The sequence below is a fragment of the Varanus komodoensis genome, unplaced genomic scaffold (genome assembly GCF_004798865.1).
Source record: "Varanus komodoensis strain SLA01 unplaced genomic scaffold, ASM479886v1 scaffold36, whole genome shotgun sequence".
NCBI classification, from domain to species: domain Eukaryota; kingdom Metazoa; phylum Chordata; class Lepidosauria; order Squamata; family Varanidae; genus Varanus; species Varanus komodoensis.
In genome coordinates, this window is record NW_025335873.1 from 5,360,643 (window position 1) to 5,384,383 (window position 23,741).

At 45.4% G+C, this 23,741-nt stretch overlaps 1 protein-coding gene across 1 annotated transcript in view; it reads right to left on the reverse strand.

The window, feature by feature from the left end:
• The window catches only part of TNC (tenascin C), a 48,525-nt gene that overhangs the window by 18,909 nt on the left and 5,875 nt on the right, over positions 1-23,741 (reverse strand). Inside the window, exons 5-12 of the mRNA XM_044440154.1 lie at positions 23,445-23,560; positions 23,187-23,343; positions 22,625-22,894; positions 21,891-22,076; positions 21,257-21,346; positions 18,498-18,761; positions 11,380-11,652; positions 8,493-8,765 (exon numbers count right to left, since the gene is read on the reverse strand). Of these exons, the coding sequence (XP_044296089.1) occupies positions 8,493-8,765; positions 11,380-11,652; positions 18,498-18,761; positions 21,257-21,346; positions 21,891-22,076; positions 22,625-22,894; positions 23,187-23,343; positions 23,445-23,560 (1,629 nt within the window). The remainder of the gene's footprint in view (positions 1-8,492; positions 8,766-11,379; positions 11,653-18,497; positions 18,762-21,256; positions 21,347-21,890; positions 22,077-22,624; positions 22,895-23,186; positions 23,344-23,444; positions 23,561-23,741) is intronic.

Genomic DNA, 23,741 nt, shown 5'->3' on the forward strand with positions numbered 1-23,741 from the left:
CTCGTTGAGGCAGAAGATATAAAAGTGGATGCAATGCAAATTGCATCCTAATTGAAATCATTAATAAAGGAAGCAGAGCTGACTGCTCCCGGTGGCTATTAGCAATGACTATTAATTGGTAATACCAATGGCTACTAACCATGACAGCTTAATGGAACCCCCATGCATTGTACCTTTGACTGGAAATCTGGGAAAAAACAATAGGGGATAGCCATTGTGATTATACCATTCTTGGGAGACTCCCAAGGACATCTTGCTGGCTACTGCTGGAAGGACATCATTGGGTTTGGTGGACATTTGGTCCAACCCATCAGGGCACTTCTAATGTTCGTGCAGGTGGAAGAAACTTAATTAAGCAGTATCAATGTAGCGCCATGGTTCTGCAATCCAATACACTACAGAGACACTGGCCTGGCCAATGTTCTTCCACCATGCTCAGCATGGGCTCTGCTTTCCTTGCACAGAGAGAGAGAGAGAGAGAGAGAGAGAGAGAGAGAGAGAGAGAGAGAGAACAAGTCCTGCTGATGAGTATTGGTGAAGACCTAAATGGTGCAGCTGAAGATTGGAGAATAGATGAGCTAGATTAGAAACTGAACTCAAACTAGGCTTCAGAAAAAGAACTAGAGAAAACCATGATAAGTTAGGCTGTTCTATGGTCTTTTGTTGCCTCAAGTTAAGAACATCTGTAATTATATAGAACATAGATCATTAGCTATGAATTAAACACTGGACGGCTCATAAATGCCTTGTCCCCTTTTCCTCTGCAATGGCATTTGCTGGCTCAGGACACTGGGCAAAATTTGTTACAGTCATTATTAATCATGGCTAAATTGTGACCAAGACTAACGAAAATGCCACACTGTGAACTTTTATTTTAAGGTCACGGCCAAAGTCCCATGGTTTGTTTCGAGAGCACATGATACACCTCTGAGTTTTCTCAGTCCCTGGAATGTAGACTTGCTTTCTTGAGTACTGATATAAATTAATTCTATAGCACAGTTTCCAAGAGGGTAATCAAGGGGTCTGGTTTACGAGGATATCTTGCTCTATGAGGAAAATTAGAGCTTAGTCCAATTAAGTTGTTGTTAAGATGTGAGAATGTTGCAGATTGACTTGTGTCTCCCTTGTGTGTGAAGGCTATACTTGGGAATATCCTGGAGGAAATGGAGGTTAATGCTCCCATTGGACTGTACTACTGAAGAATACTGGATAGCTCTTCCTTCCCAGAGTAAATTTCTATCATTGATCCCCTTCCTTATTTAAAGACTCTGCTGAAGAAAACATCGTGGTGGATCAAGACGTAGCTTCATGTTGGATTTGGAGATGGGTGCCCCTCTTTAAAATACTTGATCAGCCATGAAGTTCACTGTATACCATCAGCTTAAGTTATCCCATGAGAAGCTTAGGAACATAAGTGTTGAAGCTAAGCAGGAGCAGAACTGGTTGATGCTTGGATGGGAGACAGCCGCTTCTTCTGTCCACCTCATGTAAGCTTCATTCTCAAAGTCAGAGGGGGGGTTGAATAAAAATGCCAAGACTGATAAAATGCACATCAGAGGCCACTCACTGGATGGAGTGGCAAAGTCATTGAAATAAACCAATATTCATACACCTGCAGCCATCCCCTTCATTTTGGCCCTCTGAGAGACAGAAAATAAACATCCAGAAAAAGAGGGAGATGGAATCACATTAGTGGATGTGTCAGTAGCCTGTGGTGAAGGAAGCTATGGTTGTTTGGTAAACAGAGATGACATGAAACATCTTCCAGAGGAGAGAAGTGAGTAGACAGAAAGGAACAGAACATTCCGGTTACATTCGAAAATACCTGTTAGAGCAACAACACTTAAGGGCCTTGTTTGGCGACCGTGGACAAAACCATAAAGCACAACCTCATAGCCAATGCCCGTAATTAGACCTCTAAGTGTCAGCTGATGCTGGGATCCAGAAAGGAGGAACTCCTGGGGGTCCAGCAGTTTGCCAGAATCCACTACGATGACTAGAAAGCTGTCAAAGGCATTCTCGGATGCCGTCCAGGACACTGTAAACCCATATGGGTTAATGTCTGAGACAGTGAGGTTGTCCAGTGCGGGCAATGCTTCTGAAAGAAGGGAAAGGTGCGAGAAACTCTGCATTAGACACGCATAAGGGCTCAACCTGATATAAAGCACAGGCATTCAGTCAGGAAAAGAGAAAATATCGTGCGCTGATATAACCGATGAAGAATCATATATAAGATATGGGAGTGTTTGTCTTTATGGCTCATGGACTGCATGAACAGCCCATAATCCTTCATCACCAAGTACTTGACTGACTAAATGGTTCATGATACAATCCTATGCATGCTGAGGCAACTCCCAGCACTCCCAGCATTCCCCAATGGGCCCCAGTGTGATTTCTGGGACATTTTCTGCTTAACATTGTGTCATAATATTGCTAAAACGGCCCAGATTAAAATACCGGCCCTTTGGTTCTACTTTTGCACGTATTCCCTTTTTCATAATCTCACTGCATCATGCTTATTGCGATCGGCAATATTTGCAGTAACAGGAGGGCCAAAGTGACTCTTGGAGAAGAATATGCTGATATTCAAGTATATTCTGTGCGGGGATTTTTCTGTTATGATAAGCTGGCTGTGGAAGGCCACCAGCCCCATATATTTGCCTGCACTTGACTTGTTTTAGATACCAGGCACAAACGATTTGCTAAAAACTTTCCAAGGCTACAAGCTTCTGTATAGCCTGAAGTGCCTGATTGTGCCTCATCATGGAAGCTAAGCAGGATGGGGCTTGGCTGAAGTCTGGACGGGGGACTTAATGTTGTGAACTGCCCAGAGAGCTTTGGCTATGGGCAGTATAGAAATGTAATTCATAATAATTATAATAAACAGCTTAGGGCCTGGTTACCTGAAGACCATGTTGGTCTCCTTCCATACATGCCTGACTGCCCCTTAAGATCTGGGGCAGATGCCCTTTTCCAGGTGCCCTCCCTGAAGGAGATTAGGAGGGGGACTACCCAGAGAAGGGCCTTCTCTGCAGTGGCACCCCAATTGTGGAATTTGCTCCCCAAAGAGGTTCGCCTGGCGCCATCACTTTATTCTTCTCCACACCAGGCTACAACCTTTTTCTTTTCCCGAAGTTTTAAGATCTGATTGTTTTAATAGGGGTTTTATTGTCTGTTGATTTTTTTAGGATGGTCTAGAAAGTTTTAAATCAATAAATAAACAAATCACAAGTGTGTGAGTGTCCTATTTTGTTTGTTTGGGGTTACTGTTTCCAGTGCACAGAGGGTTGTAATGTAGGCAGCTCAATGCTACTATCTTATGCTTACTGGACTTACTATCTTACGAGTAACTTCCATATTCTTAGAATTCCATGGACCTTCCTCCCTTTTTATTCAAGCGGCATTTTAACTGTTAATATTATTGGATTTTATCTGGCCAGGGTGGCTTATTTTATACTGTATTTTTGTATTTTTAATTTAATGTTTATTTTCTTGATTTATAGTATAATTATTTTAACTTATTGTTGTAAGCCGCCCCAAGGCTTCGGCGAATGGGGCGGCATAAAAATGTTTTAATAAATAAAAATAAATAAATAAAATGAGTAGATACAGCATAGTGGCCTAAATAGACCAATTATGACTGAGCGAAAGGCACCGAGCAGAATCCGATCAAAGCAATACGGATCCTGGTACACTCTGGAAAGAACTTCTAGAACTTTCAGTCTTGCCCTCCACATATTCTTGGTACCAGCTCCACTCATCCTTGACCAACGGCCATGCGGGTCAGGGCTGGCTCACTCTACGTTCCCCAGAAATCGCCTCCAACAGACCTGCTAAACTCAGTGGGGCACCATCGTTAGGCACTTGCCTGACAGTGGGGGGGGGGGATTTAAAATGGAACAGATGGCCCTTGAGAGTCATGAAACCAACCAAAGCAGCCCACCAGCAATAACTTTGAAATGGGTACCTGTCATCACCAAGGAGATGAGAGGCTCGGAGTGGCCCCTGCCTGTGGTCGTTCCCTGGACATTAATGTCATAATCAGTGTAATCTACTGGGCCTGAGGCAAGGGTGCCGTGGACCTCTCCTGAAACGGGAAGCTCCGGAGGCTCCTGGAGTGGGTAAGAATCTCTAACATTGACAGCCAACTTTACAGAAGGCCGATCTCTCGAGGTCCAGGAGAGGTTGAAGGTGTTGGCATGAGCCCTTGTGGGTGGAAGTCTGCCTGGTTGGGGTGCGGCCTCTGAAGAAAGAGAGACGAGCATTACTGCTGGACAGCTGTGTGGCAGGAAACCAAGGACGTGTCTCAAACCACCACAAAGAGACATTGTCTCAAACCCCGTGGACCGTTGCAAGAGTATGGTGTGCAGAAGGTTACCTTGGCTTCCAGCATCCGCGAGATGCTAAAATTAGTCCCAGCACCCCTTTTTGGACAGCCTCCCTTTTCTCCTCCCCCAGAGTAAGCCTTGTTGGTTTTTTGTATAAGGGGGAAAAGAGTGGGGAGATGTGGGGAGCAGGAGTAGAAGCAGAGGTGAGGAGAGAGTGATAAAGGCCAGCTGCACTCGCGTCAATTCTGTTTTCTCTGGGAATGTTGTCCAGATGATTCCAACCGAGGACCCATGCCAGAACCACCTGCATGCTGCCCCGTGTTCGTTTCATTCCTCAGTCCCCGGAACGCAGAAGACTTATGAGAGACAGAAGTTCAGTGAAAGGAGTACAAGGTCCCTTGAAGCTGGTAGAGCATACAGAATGGAAAGGGGACAGATCTGGTGCCGTCAGACTTTCATGCAAGTCACAAATGGCTTCCTCATCACTTGCACTCTGCGGGACATTTCCAAAGCATGCGTTCACATCCCAATAAGCTCAAAGGGCCCCACATGCACTTCATTGAGAGGATTTTGTGGGGTGTGACCCATAACAAAGTCTTGGAGGTGCTCCTGGCCAAACGCTCTCTGGCATCGTGCAAGATGCATCCTAGACCCATTCACTAACGTCATCAAGGACAAAGATAGAAGTGACATTCCTCTGGGCTGAAGCCGAAGCAAGAGTTGGGCTTTGGTTTTCCATTCTAGCTACCGATTTGACACCATCATGTCTGCAGAGATGGCAGGTGGAGAAGGTCCTTGGAAGGCTCATGCAACATCCTCCATTTTTTGGTTGATACGTCGCAGTATTGGGACAAAAAGAAAAGAACATACAAGGAACTTGGGGATCTTTTCTTCTAGACCCAACATCACGTTGGGTCTTTGGAATCATCCGTATGCAAAGGCTGCATGCAAAGGATTACTTCCCAGAAAGACAAGAGTCTTGGAACAGCCGGGCCTCATGATGAGAAAGGCAAGGCAGGCAAGATGAAAAGGACAGAAGGAGAAGAACGGGTGATGCAGATCACATCCAGAAACACATCAAGACATCTGCTAGGACAGGAACAGATATCCATACACACATATAGGCTGTAGATGTTTTGTCTATATATGCACACTGAAGAAAAAGGTATGTGAGCCAGAATGGTGTGGGTGCATATATAAAAGAACGAATCAGGGTTCCGTTCATTGAATGTCCTTAATTGTGAGGACACAAAAGGTGTGACAATTCCTCCCTAACAAGTTCACTCGGATTCCAGGAAAGGACAGCCCTTCTAAACGCCAAAAGAAGACAGGAAGAGATTGTCCCCGGAGGCTGCATTTCGAGCAAAAGGAATCACAGGAAAAGCAAACCTTGGAGGCGATATACCTGTGGTAGCCAGAGTTGTCAAAGTCTGACTATGATGCCCATCAATCAGGCCATGAAGCTGGAGGATATAGTGAGAGCTTGGTCTCAGATTGGTGAGGACAAAGCTCCGCGAGTCCCCTGGCACTGTGTGCAGCTGGGAGTCCAGAGTTTGGTTGTTGGAGTTTCTAACTTCTAAGAGAAAATGGTCAATGGCAAAGTTCGGCGCTTCCCAGGTGAGGGACAGCCCATCAGAGGTAATATTGGAAACTGTGAGTTTGCTAAGGAGAGGTGCCGCTACTATGAGGAGGAGAGAGAGAAAAAACACACACATTGGAATCAACATTGGAATCAACACTTCTACACGTTGAATTCAATATGGTTTAGCTTTGTGGGACTTAGAACCTCAAGGTCCACCAACCACAGCCATGTGTAAAATAGCAGCTTGGGAAGGTGGAGACCGCATTGTAGAACAAGGTGCTTTCGAGTTCGGGAATTTGTTTCCAGGTCCAGAAGTGGAGCTCACACACACACCATCTCACACATAAATCTGCTCTTCTACTCCACCAAAAAGGACCATTTGGAGGAAAAATGCTGCAGACTGGTGAGGAGTCAGACATCCTCACCAGTCTGCTCTAAGGAAGCACTCCTATGCACATTCAGGCAGAAATATGTTCTACAACTCCCAGCATTCCCCAGCTGAATTTCCTGCTTGTCATTTATGAGGCTCGCTGAAACCCCTTGTTCATGAATTTCTCTGCTATCGGAGTTACAGTGGAGGATCATCCAGAACAGGGCCTCTTCAGCTTTGGCACCAAGTTTATGGAACTCCCTCCAGAGGGAGGACATTCAAGCCCCAGGCAATGCTGTTTATGAGAGCCTCATAAAAGCCTGTACTTATATACTTGGGACCTGCTCCCAAGGCCATGAGAGTGACCTCCCTCCAAGACAAAGCTAGCATCTTCAAAGGTGCGCTCAAGTTGGATTTTGTGGCATAAATCCAGCAAGTTTTCAATTCTACTTCCCTGGAATATTTGGAGGATCCAGGGGAGGTATAAAATACTTGCTTAACATTGCTCCAGTAGCAAAGCTTTGCCATGTGCGAGACAAACAAGACCAAGAGCCTACAGTTACGAGCCCTGAGCCCTGACACTAGAAGGGCTTCTGAGACAACTGCTGACATCACACGCAAGTTTGGTGCCCACATGCATCCTCCAAAAACAGATTACAGAAACGCTACAGAATTCTGCCATTTAAAAACCCAAACAATTCCAGCATCATCTTTGTTTATTTCCCAGCTGAGTTAAAACTGCTATTGCAACGTAAACATCCCCAGAGGAAAAGTCACCTCTGTCTAATGTCACTCGCCACGGAACTGCACCTTCATACAATGGGCTGTGACTGGCTGGATATGAGAAGTACCACTGTGGAGGGCCCACAGGACGCTCCCCCCAACACACCCCTGGGCAGAGAAAATTAGCATCTCAGGAGGTTAGGCTAGCCTTCTGCAAGATTAGGGATAGATGGAACTGTCAGCCTTACTCTCACTTATATGTGGACATGTTTGTTTAGTTCCATTGCCTCCAGCTTTTGTAAAAACGATCTTCAAAGCAATGCAAATGCTTTTCTTGTAATGCATGCAATGATCTGTAATCTATGCATAAATGCACGTTGTGTGTGCTTTTTAAAAATATGTGCATTTGCCTTTGCACATGTTCCAAATGTGCCTCTGTGTGTGTGTATATAAGAGAGAGAGAGACTGAACATCCATTTTAGGTTTGTGTGTATGGAGCAGATTGCAGACTTGGAAATGTACAGATCTGGCACTGAAAATCATCAGAGATTGCCAGGAGGTACAAAATGTTTAAACAAAGTGCTTAACAGAGCAAAGCCCTGGCATCTTGCTATCCTAGATGCATTCATTGCTTGGGATTGTCTCCGGACAGGCGGATTTGGTTATGTGAGCTACTCTCTTCAGTCTGATGAGGTGCTCAGCTAGCCGCCCCAAGATTTAGAAGTTTTTCTAGCTCATGCTGTTGTAGCGACGGTAGAAGAACTAATCCATTTCGACTCTCATCTCCCTTTCCAACAAATGTAATCTGCCTCTCTAGAGAAGCTGGCCTTCCTCCTACCAAGAGGAGCCTGCTTGATCAGAGCAAAGAGATATCCGATCAAACATCTCACTTCCCACAGAGACCCGCCAAACACCTCTTGGGCCATGCCCAGCCAGACACAAAGGCAACCAGTCTCTAGCAGCCGGTAGCCAGAAGCCCATTAGGAGCCTCTGACGGCCATCCTCCATAAATTTATCTCATTCCCTTCTAAAGTCAACCCATCCAGTGGCCGCCACCATGTTTTGTGTCCACAGATAAGTACAGGAATAAACTAAATGTGTAAATTATGCTTGTGTGAAGGAATCCCTTTTTTTGTCTACCCTGGAGCCCTGTTCATTCACCACCACTGGAAGAGTGCTAGTCTATTGTGGATGTGAAAAGTGTGTGTTTGTGTGTCTGGAGGACCCCTTCTCGGTATCCATGACTTTCTCTTCACCGTGCCTGATTTTAAAAAAATAAAATAAAACCGTGTTCCAGTTTTCCCACTTTTTCTAGCTACAAGCCCCAGTACTTGTAGACCTTCCTTGCTCAGCAGCTCTTCTCTGTTAGGCTTGCCCACTTCCAGTGAAGACCACAAGGGGATAACTTGGGAAGTGCCCTGGGGTTCCCTGGAAAGTAGGCAGAAGGACAATTAGCACATGCTTTAACATATGAGGTAGGATCATATACCTGTGGTAGCAGTGGCCGTTAATGCCGGTGTACGGAAGCCACGTGTGACTCCATAGAGGTAGATAATGAAATCAGTTTTGGGGGAGAGCCCTGAGATATAAGCATTCCGTAAATGGCCTGAGATGTTATATTCCATAGGTTCCAGCAACCTGTTAGAATCAATAATTTCAATGATAAAGAGATCGAAGTTCCCATTGGTGGTTGTCCAGGAAAGGTTGAAGCTTTCGGGAGTAATGCCCCCGATAGTTAGATCACCGACTTCTGGCTTCATCGCTGAAGAAGAGAAACAACAATGAGCATTTTTAGTGAAGGTTTGAAGCTGGTTCCACGCTGAATCCAACATTTCCAGTGTGCTAGGCAGGAAATGAAAGAGATACAAGCTCAGGCAGGCACAGGGGAGAAGAAACAAATGGTTACAGGCAGATGGATGCTCCAATAGCTTCGGCTTAATGCAAATCAAAGCAGAATGGGGAATTTCCTTCCATGGTATCTCAGTAAAAGAGTGGATTAGCATCTCTTAGGCATGTTTTAGAGAAGGAATACCCTGACTTAGATCAGAAGTGAAGGTCCTTTTCGATGATAACAACAGTGAAAAGGGTTCCTACACATCCTGTCTTGGGATAGCAATCTTCAGAAATGAATGAGACCCTGTAATGCTCTGTAACAAAATGCTGTTTTAAAGCACTATCCATTCTGTAGATGTCCCCAGGGGACACCCACCGGTCAGCAACACTTGAAAGTTGTGCCCCGGAAAAGGAAATACCAATAGTGCAAATGTTTATTGGTCCAGAAACGCAAACTGGTCCCTAAGCCTTTCTTTAAATATTCCACATGCAGCAAATTTTCAGGATCATCCTCAGGTTCTGGCAGGTGTGATTTGTAGATGAAAACAGACACTCTCCTAATTGTGTCTGCTCAGAAGTAAGTCCGATGAAAATGTTAAGTGGATATAGGATTGTGGGTTGTACCGGTCTTGGGACATTTGCCTCCCTGACCCTCTGAATTGAGTGAGAATTTTCTACTTTTCACAGGGTGAGCTACACAAGCTCTTTCATGAGAAGTTCGAATCCTGGAGTGGTAGAAAACCACCTTTGACTGCTCTGCTATATATGTGCAAACCTCAATGCATGTAAACATAAGCACATCAAGGGGAAAGAGTTCATCCCATTCCTTGCTGGTATTGTTTTCATGATAATGATAATTATTTATCATGATAATTATTTATCGTTTGGGGGTACGGAATGCAATTTTCTAGGGCAGGGACTTTGGAAAACTCAGAACTCCCTTGCAGTTCTAATGGGCTAGAATCTACTGTCTTCTGCTTGACCTTCAGCACATAAACCTTCTTCCCCAGGGCACTGAGAGAGGGGGAAATGGCAGCCTGCAGGCCTGGAGGATGTCTGGGCAGCCAAGCAAGTAGGACAGGCATTTGCTGGAGTGGGTTAAAACATCGATGCAAAAGCAGAAGGACCGAGCAAAGAAGCAGGGATGATGCAGCTGCTCTTGAAGGCATCTCCAAGGGGAAAGGGCTTGCGCAGGCGCTTTGCATGGGAATGGGAGCCTGGCAACTTATGGCAAACCTTCTCATTTTCCAAAGCAGCAGGAATAAGTGTAAGGTCTCAATGCATGTTTTGCAAGTAGCAGAACCCTGATGCTGTTTAAGCAACATAAAAGAATTTGCAACGGATTGAAGAAGACGTAGGGATATTTTTTTGGAGTGGACCAAGGGAACTGGAAGAAATTCAAAACAATCGTCACAAAAAATATAGAACCCTGGGATTTACTTATCCAACCTGTTGCTCCCTAAATGTTTTGGACTCCAACTCCAGCCAGCCCATCCAGTGGTCAGGGATGATAGGAGTTGTAGTCCACGACATCTGGATGGCATTGCACTGGGGAAGGTTGCCTTCAAGGTGCATGGGAAAGTGGGCAGAACAGGGTTCAAATCCCTGCTTTAGTATGAAGATTCAAGGATGACCCTGGGTAACCTTCTTTCAGCCTAATTGAGCATGAAGGATTTTGTGAGGATAAAATGTGTGCGGATATTTTTCTTTTTATCATTTCAATTGTTAAAACATATGATCTGGCCAGGGCAACTTCTTCTTCCTTCTCTTTCTCCTCCTATATTTTTATTTTATACTGATAGTTTTAATTTTATATTTGTAAGTCAATGTATTTTTTGTATTTTTGTATTTAATGGTAATTTATTATGTACTATTGTATTTCAATGTATTTTATCATGTTGTAAGCCGCCCCGAGATTTCGGCAAGGGGCGGCATAGAAATGTTAATAATAATAATAATAATAATATTTTTTGATGGGGAGGGGAGAAACACTGCTTGCTGGATCTTGAACACTGAATGCAGCTCATTCAATAAAGAGAGTGCCCCTGTGCATGTACAAAATACCATACAGCCAGCCTCCCCTGATTTAGGATTTGGACTTTTGGTAATAGAAACATTACTTTCATTCAGAGGCTAGCCTCAGTTCCTCTCATTTTAGGAGTTCAGATCTGTTAAGAATATTATTTACTTAAGGAAAATATCTTAACTGATTAGATTGCCCAGGGAGCTTGGGCTGGTGTAGAAATGAAATAAATACATAAATTGATGGCAACAACAATTTCTGTTTAGTTGCCTTCAGCTTTTCCCTTCTTTTATGTGAAAAAGCAAGGGGTCAAATGACATGCAGACTGTTGGTTTGGTTAGTTACTCTAACACGCTGTTGCAAAGGTTAAGAGGTTACTACAACATCCAAGTTATAGAAAGCTTGCCGATGGAAACAGGAGAAAGACTGGCGTAAGAAGGGGATAGGCACCCCTCTCTTTCTGCAAAGCAAGCAATGGATCCATCAAAGGAAGGGAGACAGAATGAATGCAAAAGAATACCTGTAGTAGATTCAACTGAGAGAGGTTTTGTTTTGTAGCCCTGAGTTACACCGTAAAGGATGACCGTATAAAGAGTGTTTGGCAGGAGGCCAGTGAGATTCACAGAGCGGAAGCTGCCTGGAACGGTGACATTTCTCACGTCTTCTGCCTGGTTGGGCTCCTGCACCTGTATGAGAAAGCTCTCATAGGCACCTTCTGCTGCTGTCCAGGTGAGCTGGAATCCATCCCAGTGAACTTTTGAGAATGATAAGTCCCCCAGCTCAGGTTCTGCTTCTGAATAAGGATAGAGATCCAGTTGGTTAATTAGGTTTGCAGGCCAAAATAACCACGGAGTGACAGTACATCATTGAATCGGGCTTTCTGGTTAATGAGTTCCACTTGTAACTACTTACATATTTATGATCCTGGTTCTCTCCTGTTTGCGCACCTGTGTAGATTTGCTTATAAGACAGCCCTTGGATAAGATTTCCAGAGGAGACTTGGCAAGCCAGCCAAGCAAGCAGACAGAACCCAAAAATATTAAATTGCAGGACCTCAGAGGCAATTTAGGGAATGATTTCAACTCAAATGGTTTTATAAGCATCAATTAAGCTCCTGTAAGGATTTGGACCACCACTTTACAGTGGCTATTAACAATCCAATATTTGCTCTTCCAATGTTATTATGGTAACCCAGCAATGGGCCAAGCTGAAAGTGTTCCTGGCATCTCCCCAAAGATTCAGGCAAAGGATTGTGGCAGGCCAGGCCAGAGGAGGAGAAATGAGGCCCGTCAATTCAAGAGGGGACTGGATGCTTGGGAAAACCAAGATTCCCAGTTTTACATTGGTGTCCACTTGTTTTGTGAGGTGCCCAGAAAGCATCAGCTGTTTAGAGAAATTAATTAATTAATTAATTAAGGAATGGATGTATCTCTGCATTTCTGGGCCCTTTCTCGGTGCTTATTTCTGGGTCCTCATTTGCTCATTTCTCATGGGAATTCCTAATAATAACAATAACAACTATGAACATTGTCACTTTGATACTTTTTAAAAGCCTGAACAAGGAGATTTTCTCCTCTATACTAAAAGGAATCTACCTTTTGTTTTTAAATACATAAACACTCACCAACCACTTGTGTAAATCTATCCAAAGAATCAACTCTAATCTAGTAATTCCAAGATTTGTTTACAGCATATACCATCCAAATCAACTTTAATTCCAGGCAGAAACACGCAGATGGAACAGCTGTCAAGGGAAAAAAAATGTATAGCCTTCCTTGGACTGTACCATGTCAAGATGGGATTTGATTTAATGTCCCTCACAATGGCATGCAATTTTCCACATGCAGGAAATGCTGTCCCCCCATTTCAGTCCTCTGAAATGGTAAAATCCCAGGAGGATTCTAGCGCTGGATTCTTATGAACATATACCTCCGTATGTTATGAAGCTCCAGTTCTCAGCTGCTCACTCCCTTCTCTCTACTATTACACCCAACTTCACATAACGGACTTATCTCCATTAGAGCTGGCATTCTTTCTGCACAGAAAGGAGGAGAACTGCTATTTCTGCAGGCGCATCATGAATAGCAGCCACATCGTATCTGTATCTCCGCGCATGCGAGCGAAGAGATCGATGTGCTGTCTCCACAGCATGCAAACATCCATGCGTTGTGAGCCTTTCTAAAAAGACTAGCTCTAGGACAGGGTATCTGGGAGCACGCAATCTAAATGCTTAAAGCAGAAGAACATGCACCTGGGGACGCCAAGAGAAGCTCGCATGACAGGCAACAGGCAACGGATGCTGCTGAGCTGAGGGACGCTGGAGAATTGGTAATGAACTGCAGTGGATTGGCTTTTTCTGAGCTGTATGAAATCCATGGATGTGCAGAGCACTTTTTAAAAGTGTCCATAATTTTGCAGAAAAGTAATCATCGAAAAATCAAAACATGTGTATTTCCCCTGTAGGCTAAAAGGTAGAAATGCACATTTTTCAAGGATTTGCATAGTTCGGGAATATTTGCACATTTTCAGTAGTGCGCTCATGTAGATTTGCACAGATGCTCTTGATCACACTGCAAAATCTGATCCCGTCAATGATGGGGCCATGGAATGAAAGGTGCAAGGTAACCCATGAAACCCATATTTCAGCATCTGTGCTATCCTTTTGTGGCCAGAAGAAATGGCCCTAAACTGAACTGAAACATTGGTCCTTCTTGCAACCTATGATCTAGACATATGGCTGGGGAAAAACTAGAAAAAAATGCGGTGAAAAACGGGGAACACCAGGAAAAAACCCCCTTCTTGTCTCCCCCAATCTCCCAAAAACATCTGTCAAAAAATGGGGAAAAGCAGGTTCCCCCCACACACTTACTTTCCAGTTCCCTCCCCTCCCCGTTGTATCTTCACATCTTTGAAGATTCTACCTAAGTAGCATCAGTACCTCTCCATGGTTACAGATGGGAGTCTTCGATCTGCCTGGAAACCCCCACTAAGCTTAAACAGCACCTTTTACATGCAAAATAGGTGACCTGCCACTGAACTGTTATCTTTCCCTAAAGGTTTCCTTTCCATGAAGCCTTACAGATCACAGAAATGCCACCTAAAGGCAAAGGTTAGCTTATCAATGAGAAAATGAGCGCTTTCCACAAAGATAGCTCTGCCTCTGCTATCAACTTCTTGCAATGTACAGCAATAAGGGAAAGACAAGGGCAAATGAGCTCATTGTTTCTGTTTACCAGGGCTAGTTCCACTGTTGCTTTGTGCTGTTAAATCACAGCACCTGTTCTTGGCTTTCAGGGATAGAAACATAGAAACAGAGCGAGTCAGAAGGGGTCTCCCGAGCCATCTAGTCTGACCCCCGGCTCCAGCCGGCTCCACTCATGACATGCCCACCATGTGCATGTCCAGCCTAGCCTTGCACACCCGCACCGATGGGGCCTTAACCTCCTCCCATGGAAGCCCTTCCATGCCCTTGGGGACCTAACCATCAGGAAGTACTTCCTGGCATCCAGCCTAAATCTTGGTGCCCTGAGGTTTGCTCCATTGGAATGCGTCCTGCCCTCCACTGCAGTCATGAGCCACCCCTGCGTGGCACCCCCTCATGTACCTGCATGTCACTAACAGGCCCCCTCTGAGTCTCCTCCTCTCCAGGCTGAAAAGACCCGGCTCCCTCAGCCTCTCTAGATGCTCTTTATAGGATGCCCCATAAACACTGATATTAACTAGCATAACCGTGTTTCAGAGTCCCACGTTTTCCCTAGAATGCCTAGCATAGATTTTCCCAACCTGGTGTCCTTCGGATGTTTGGGACTCCAACTCCCAGTCGTCCTAGCCAATGGTCATGCTGGCTGTGGCTGATGGGAACTGAGGTACCTCGAGGGCATCGGGTGGGGGAAAAGCCCCTGGAGGAGGATCCAAATGCATGCAACTCTGCATGCTTCAACATAGACACAGAAGTTTCATGCAATGCCAGAGGTCTGTTGTACTTGCGCCAACAAACCCATATCCCCATGGAATATGACCTAGCTCCCCGGAAATATATTTTTACTGCGAGAATCATTCTGCTTTGTTGAGAATGTGCATCATGCAAGCCCGGAGAAGATACTGACTGTCATGCTTGGTCTGACTGCTGGATACTTCTTGAAACCTACAGGCACTTTGACATTATGGCAAGGGCTGGCTTGCTGTGCTTGCTGATCCTCCCGAAACATGCGGCCTCAAAAGTTCCTTTAACCATGAAGCCAAATGCCTATGCTTATCTAGGTACGAGGCAGGTCAGTAAGGAGAGAAGGCATTCGGCTTGAGAAGCAGCATCTCCTCCATGTCACAAACATGTAAGCATCTGGTGGGACAGAAAGTGCATCAAGGACACCATCTTTCCTAGAGAGTTATCCAATGAGTGAGGAAGTCCGTTTACAGAACCACATCTCCAGAGATCCACCCACCATTGCCAACACAAAAAGGACATTTGTGCAGGAACAAGGGGATTAAATAGCAGGTGCATCAGGGAAAGTATCACAGAGAAACATCCATAGAAAGGTCCTCCATCTATTCGGCTCACCCATTTGGTATCCCCGCTCGATTGTGTGATATGGCTATGGTCGCAAGGAAGAGCTGCAAAGGTTGGGGTAAGAAACCAGATGCCCTCCAGACTACAAGGCTTGTCAGCCCCACATGGCATGGCCAACAGTCAGAGAAGATGGGATTTGCAGTCAGGGACATACACACATTATAAAATCCAATCTGTCTCTGTTTTGAGGACGGTGAGGCAGTTTTCAGTTTGCCACTCACTCATTCATGGATTTTGTACACATGTGCTAGTGTGCAAATTCACAAATATGAAGCCCTGGTGTGTGGGTGGCTTTTTCTGCCCAGGAGATTCTCGCAGCCCCAGCCACATCATGGGAAAAACAACCAAAGGGTTGGATGAAGGAAAGAAATGTCATAATCGTGATGCGCTGCCACCATAAAGCATATCTCTGGCCCTGGACAAAGAGATCCATGCTTGGCCATGGCGACCCCAGAATGCTTTTTGTTGGCCAACTGCAGCTACGCACAGAGAAAAAGCCTTTTCTGTTCCCTTTCCTTGTTTTCCAAGGCCGGCTCCTGGAACTGAGAAGCGAAGTGGGAGGGAAGCGGGGGGGGGGGACTGACTTGGGAACCAGCCAAGCTATTTGTTGAGTTTTCAAGAAGCTACTCAGCTTTTCGCCAAACTTTGAGCAAGCGCCAGCTAGGCAGCCTTTATCACCCATCTCTAAGAGACCCAGAATCTGTTTCTGTTGCACTGCAAAAGTGAAGTGGGCATGAACTTTGCTTGGGATTCTGAGGCAGCTATTTTGAGCTTTCTCAAATGAAGACCAGGACGTAAATGCAATAAAAATGAGAAATATGGAGGCCTAGATGAGGGGACAGTAGCCAGGCAGGTCAGGTAGATTAATAAAGGATAAATACAGGCTGTAGTTGAGAGCTTCTTGGATGAACAACAGATACAGGGCTATAAACATTCCTTCCAAAAGTGAAATTCCAGTATTTATTATACTCTAGTCTAAGTAAAGCTCCCAGCTTCTGCCTTCTCTATATATGGTGCATATTGTCTGTAGCAAAAATCTGACTGTCATAAAGAATTCTAATGCTCTTTCACTCCTGCATGGATGCACGATTGTGCTAGAAATAACATTTTGCTGGATGTGGCAGAATGAACCCCACTGGGGTAGTCTTCAAAGCAACTGCCGTGGACATTTGGAACAAACGAGGTGGCGGCGTAGATGGTAATGAGGGCAAAGTGCCGTCTGCCTCAAAGAAAACATGCCATGTGGGGAGGCCATCCCTCTCCAAAGCTTTTATATTATCTGAAAGTGACAGAGGATTTTAAATCATAGAATCACAGAACAGTAGAGTTGGAAGCATCCAGAGGGCCATCGGGTCCAGCCCCCTGCTCAGTGCAAAGTACGGATTCTGTTGGAAAGACCAGGGATGCTTTTGACGTTACCTGACAGCTACTGATAAACAGATGTTGCAACAGACAAAGAAAACAGAGAGAAACCAGCAGTTTCCAGTACTGTCTTTATAGAAGTCAGCCAACCCAAAAACTACTCCTGGAACTACTGCTGTAGAAAATGGGAAGCATGAGCAGTCCTGATTGTTACAAAAAGCAGAGGATCAGTTTTCCTTGACTCAGATGGTCCCAGACAAAAGTCTGCTTCTTTGGGTAAAGGAGAAGCCATTGCATGAAAAATGTGCCATCAAAATGAAGGCAGAGGGGAATTCATCAGGAGGAAAACTGGCATCATATCCCACTAAGACTATGACATAACTAGATTTGTATCTCCATGCACAGCCATGAAGCTTGAGGAGATGCTGTGATGGTTGAAAGTGGGGATGGCGTCTCTGTTACACTGAGCTCCACAAAATAATGATGAGGTTGAACTATAACCCTTTGATTTCCACGGGACTCGAGCACAACTCAACTTTCTCTGGATCAGGGGTCTGAGAGTCTGAACTATCCATACTTGGTTGCTTTGCTTTTGCAGGCAAGGAATAAAAAACACTCATTTTTATCTCTAAGAATACTTTCAAATTATCCCTGTCTTTAGTTTTATGGAGTACCTCTGGGGGATTTCACTGAAGAATTAAAGAAGCCAGTTCAGGAAATCAAGTTCTGAGTACTTGGTGTACTTTTTGCTGCCTGGAGGCCCAGCCAGGAGCAACTCTCAGGGAACATAAAGAGAATCAACATCACTTCAGAGCAGCTGTCAGGCATGTTTAGGCTCAGGGTGGAAGGTTCTCTCAGCCAGGCCGGAAGTGCTCAGGAGAGATAAGGGAAAGACGGACTCCCTGAGGCACACTCTAGCATCCTTCTGGGCCCTTCTGGGTCCTGCTGATGTTTACCTACTGGGACAAGAGCAGGGAGGAAGCCCCTGAGTCAAAGCAGTGCCTTACCAGCTTCCATGTTTGCAGGTGACTCCGTGAGAGACCTCAGTAGAAGCACTGCCCCCAAGAAACCTCTAGAGTGATAGTCACTGAGAAAGGCACCCCAAGAAAGCCTTGGGGAGTTTGCATGCCAGTGCAAGGTTGGCTCAGCTGCTGGGAACAGCCTGTGTCAGCATCTTGCGCTCTCAGCCCTTTGCACAGGATCAGCCTGGTAGGTTCTCAGTTGTCTCATAATGAGCCCTCACTAGAGGCTTTGGGTTCTGCCTGAAAGGGGTGTGTGTGTGTGTGTGTGTTGGGGAAATTGGTGGGGAGAGGTGCATGGTTTACCCATTTATGGGTTGATCTGTGGAAAGAGGCCTTTTTGTTCATTGCAGCTTTCCTGTGGAATATGCAAAGCAACCATCCCCTCTACCAACCCACTGTGGGGGGATCACCTAGCATTCACACAAACGTTTTTCCGGGTACATTTGCACTTCACGGGTCTGCTGAATACAGAATAGTCTTAGACAGCAGTTAATAGTGTTGACAATGTATGGAAACTCTGTACTGCATCCCTCTGCAATTGGCTGCATAGATGGTGAGACCACCCAGAGGACATTCTCCACAGAGGAGTTGATGAATAGCCAAGGAGACAAGTCTTCAGGTGCAGCAGAATAACTGAAGCCAAACTGGATAAAAGAGGAATCAGAGGATGATTCAAAGACAACATACCGGTGGTGCCAGTCACTGACGAAGGTTTGCTCTTATGTCTGCCTTTCTCTGCCACCAGGTTGATGGTGTATTCCACCCCAGCATCTAGAGACCTCAGGATGTGTGAGGTGCCATCTGCAGGAATCTCTATTTCATTTTTCTTCCCCGACGGCGTCGTGTACGTAAGGCGGTAACGGTCAATTTTGGCTAGGGGTCGTTTCCACCGCAAGGTGAGTGTGGTTTCCGTAGGATCGGTGACCTCCAAGTCCTTGGGTCTGTCCAGATCTGAGTGTGGGAAGAAGTGCTGTTGAACATCAAAGATGCCACCTCCTCCACTAAAAAGTTACACATTGTCCGAAGGTGGTGTGTGGGAGGAATCCCTGAGCTAAGCTCCGTCAGTTCCCATCACTCGGTTTCCGTTTGTGTGTGTCATTTGGAAAATGTTCCGGGTTGTAAGATACAGTGGTGGGCAGATGAAGGACTGTGGTCCAGAAGGTGCCCGTTGCCAACCATGGGTTAGCCACTGCTTTCAGGCGACGAACAAGCAGCCTTTGAGGCCAAGCCAATATTCTCTTCAGGCCTGGAAACCAACCAGAGGGAAGGGAACCAGCCCAAACAACATGCCCCTACACTTACTGATCTCCTGGTTTCTCTCTCCGTGCCAGGACAGAGAGAGTGCCAAGGAGGAAATATGCTGATATAAGGGAAAAGGCAGCTGTGCAATCCAGGCCTGCCTGCATGGCTTCATGTCTGCTGGAAGTGAGCAACTTCGTTTGAAACGATGGGCCCATCAGAAGAATGTCAGCACTGGATTTCTCCTGTTTTAACTCTGGTTTTACTGGGGTGCCTCCCTCTGTGAACAGTGCAAAGAGGGATGGGTTGGCTCTCAGCTGGATATGGAGCCTGTGGCTTGCACTGCAGATGGAGCTGGGAAGAAAAGGCTCCTTGGATCATTCTGTCTAGCAAAGGCAGCGGACGGCAATCCAGCCACCCACACGGAAGATGGAGCAAACTGGCATTCAGCTTGCGCTGCCAAGAGTAAGCTGGGCTTCTGTAGACACAAAAGTGTCATTGCCAGAAGCAGGGGGCCACAGAAAAGGCTTCCTTTATTCTCGGCAACATTTTTGGAAGACATTCCATTCCTCACCCAGAGCAGATTTCTAAAATGGGACTGCATCTGGAAGGGCTTGGAAATACGAGTGTAGGGGGATAACAGGACTTCCCGCAACCCTCAGATCAGTACCATGACACCTAAATCCTATACTGGCTAATACTTTGCTCTAAAGACTAGCTGGAATGGGGAAGTAGTGGTTGGATTTAGACCCAAATGTGTCCTCAGTTAGGACTGTGGCAGGCCAGATCGGTCAGTTGAGATGCAGGCAAGCTGGACCCAGCTTTTATTTTTGGGTTTGTTTTGGTGGGAAGGACAGTCTGAATTAATGTGAGGCAATCCAGTTTGAGCCCAAGGGAGATCACCCTTCCAGGTGCCCTACGCTCTGCCCTTCGAGTTCCTTTTCCATTGGCACATTTCTATAATTAACAATATCTTAGCTACGACCACTACTTAATAAGTGTTGTAGGCATTACTGGAGAAGACAATCATGCTAGGGAAAGTCGGAGGCAGAAGAAGAAAAGGAGAAGGGTGGACCCCGTTGAGGAAGCCATGAACTTAGAAGATCTCAGCAGGGCTGTTGTGGGCTGGACATTTTGGAGGGGATCTGGTCATGGGGTCATGGGAAGTTGGAGAAGACTTGATGGCACATAACAGCCAGAACAGATATCACTGTGCCTAAAATCTTAACTGTTCTCATGTACGGGATCAGGAGAATGTGCCTGATATTGTGAAGTGTGTAAAACATCTGGAGAGCTTCAGCTACTGCAATAAGTGAAGTGAATTGTCCACTGTCTCAGTGTGGAGGACAGTGGAAGATACATCCTGTGTGAATGAAGAGCATGTCCAGTGAAAGTGACATGTCTTTCAGAAGGTCCCCTAAAATAGTAGTATAGAAGGTTTCTTTCTGCTGAGGACCACCTGTCTTTAGGGGTTACAAAACATCAGCAGGCAGACTCGAAGTCAAGAGCAGGTGGAGCCACTCCACTTTCTCTTGCTCTGTTTCTTCCCAGCTGGTGGGGTGGGGAAAATCTCTCCTGCAGAGGTCTAAACTGGTTGCCTTGAAAAAGTTTCTGAAATGGTCCCATTTCAAGGGCCACACAAGGCCCTGGAGCTGAAGGCTGCCCAGCCTGGTGCCACCTCTGGAATCCAGAAAACCTCCAACTGTCTAGTCAAATGCTGGCTTTGGACACATGGTGGTAGTCATGGTTTAAAGTTGCACTGCTTGCTAATCTTTCAGAGAAAGCAAATCTGGATGTAGATATCATGAGCCTTTCTTTGATGGCTTTCCTTAGTATTCTAGCAAGTTCATGACGGCCGGGGATGGGGGTGACAGCATTAATCTTAACGTAGAGGATATATTTGTCAGCTCAGGAACCCCAAGTTCAATATCTTTAAGTGGGAAGAGATGAAGGCAGAAGCAGGGCAAGCTAGAAGCCAGATTCCTAGAATGAGTACCAGTCCTGACCAGTCTAAAGTCTGCATACTGCCACCTAACCACAGGGTATAATCTTGCACCTCACTGATCCTTTCTGTGCTGGATGAGGGCCATAAAGTTGGGTTTAAGTCATATAGTCCACTGCATTCCATTGGAAGGGTCCTGGCTCAAACTTTAAGGTCCCTAGCATAGGATTCTTCTTTTTACAAGGAAGACAAGTCTTTTCCTTACCAGTTCCAGCATTAATGGTGGCAGGTGCGCTTTCCTTGTCTTGCTTCACAGCTGTTACACCAATGCCATATTCTGTCCCAGGCCTTAAACCTTAATGATGACAACAAGAACAAAAATTTATTCATACTGTCACTCAGGCATGGATACACCTGTTGATTTCAGCTTCTCCTTTTCCCAGTCTTATGTCTGGTTTATCCCGAACCATTGTTTTTAATATTAAATTCAGGGCCAGTAGAGATCAAAGAAGTATTCACAAGAAATTGCACAAGCTTATTTCTGCATACATCTCTTAATGCTGCCATTTTTGTTAACATTTCCCTCTGATAGACATTTTTCTTTGCAAGTAGCCTTCCTGATATAATGCTATATTTTCCACTTTTTAATGCATACATTTTGATAGGAAAACTCCACTGCAAAAGGTGGGGAACAGCCAATTTTGAAAGACAGCGGAGTTTTGAGGTGAGATCCAAAGAGCCTATTTAGGTAAGTTTGCATTAAATTCCGTGTCAGAACAATTGATCCCATCTGTATTGCCATTTTGGTTAAAGGGATAGCAGTAAAACATGTGTGCTCCGGTTACCGATGAATAAACATTTGGTTCAGCCTTCATTCCATGATGGTCGGACAGGTTTACCTGTGAGTGTAGCTTTGGTTGTGGTTTGGTTGCTCCTGGCCACGGTGATCTCAGCATGATCTCCCCCAGAAAGCGGGGCATACTTGATCCTGTAAATTTCAGGAGTTGCCTGGCTGTTCCTCCACTCCAGAACAATCGTGCTATCTGTCTGAGAGAGGCGTTTCAGATTCCTTGGAGAATCCAGATCTGGAGAGGAGAAGGAAAATTGAGATTTGGGCAGACTTTGGGTTCGCAGTTGGATAGAGCAATCTGCCAACTTCAGGGTGTCCCATCTGGAAGTCGTTTCTGTCCAGTTTCTATGTGGATTTGGTTAAAAATAGCATTAAGATTTGTATTCAAAGTTCTGACCAAAATTTAATAGCATGAACTCTGGCTGAGTTCAGATGACACAACAAGCTACCATGGTTTGTCTGTTGTGTGAACACTCTCTTCTACCCTCCGGTGGTACAGAGGCATTTTGGACACATTTTAAGGCAGTTCAAGGTGCAGTAAATTCAATGGGCACCCGAGTTCTCTGCACTGTGGCACAGTTTCGTGAGAAGTCAACCTGGAAAGGGTTGTTTGAGAGTAGAATGTTTGGAAGCCAGTAGATGGGAGCAGATTTAACATGCATAGAAACAGAGCGGGTTAGAAGGGTCCTCTTGGGCCATCTAGTCTGACCCCCGGTTCCAGCTGGCTCTGCTCATGGCATGCCCACCATGCACATGTCCAGCCTGTCCATGATAATTTCTTACCCGTGAAAAAGGTTTCTTTCATGGGGTCACTTTCCATGTCTCCACGACGGGACACCAGCGTCACCTCGTATTCTGTGTGTGGCTTCAGATTTCCAATGGAGTACTGGCTTTCATCCTCAGAGAGGTCAATGGATGTTCGGTCCCCTGGAGCATCTTTGGGCCCATAGGTCAACTCAAGGCCATCGATCTGAGCCAATGGTTTGAACCACGTGAGCAGTGCAGTAGTATCTGTAACGTCCTTTGCCTCGATCTGACTGGGGGCATCAAGTTCTGGTACAGGGGAAGAAGGCATGGAAAGAATTTAAAACAGGCAGAGTCACAGCATCAAGATAAGGTTTGAAGGGGATTGCATCACCATCGATTCATTTAGCAAAATGCATCTGGAAGGGTGAAGGTTTTCTTCAAAGGTAAGTGAATGTGAGGTGGGAGGAAGCATCTATTGTTTTGGTATTTATGCTTACGCAAACAAACAGAAAACCTTCATGTGGCAAGAAGCTTCTAGGTGACCATAAATGTTCTCAGTCCTGACCACTGCTACAGAAGCGTGAAGAGAACTACCTACTTGTGGTCACCACCTTAGAGAGGCCAGGTCCTCTGATCTGATTCTTCACAACATAAAGAGACACATTGTATTGTTGTCCTGGAGCCAGGCCAGGTTGTATGTATGATGTCTGTGGTCTCTTCAAACTGCTTCTTATTCCGCCGTTGTCCTCTTCTTTCTGCAATGAAAGGGTCAATCCATGGAACAATGAAGAAGCAAGACTGGAGGCCAGGCTTTTCAAGTCTCAATGGAAGACTTGCACATGGATTTCCTCCTTACCATGCTGTTAAAGACAATCTCCCACCCACTGAATGGAATGTCCAAGGGGTCCCACTCCACTTCTACTGTTGTTTCCTTAACCAATTTGAACTTCAAGCCATCTGGGGCTGGCAAATCTGAGAAGCACAAGCAGAAAGAAAGGGTGTGAGTCATGGCTTCAGCATAAGTATGGATACAGTGCATTTCTTCACATGAGCATGTAACAGAAGATCAGAGGAAGACCAGAATGCATTCAAATACCAGAGGACAGGAGCAAAGAAAGAACAATTTGAACACATGCATGCAATATTGTATGCT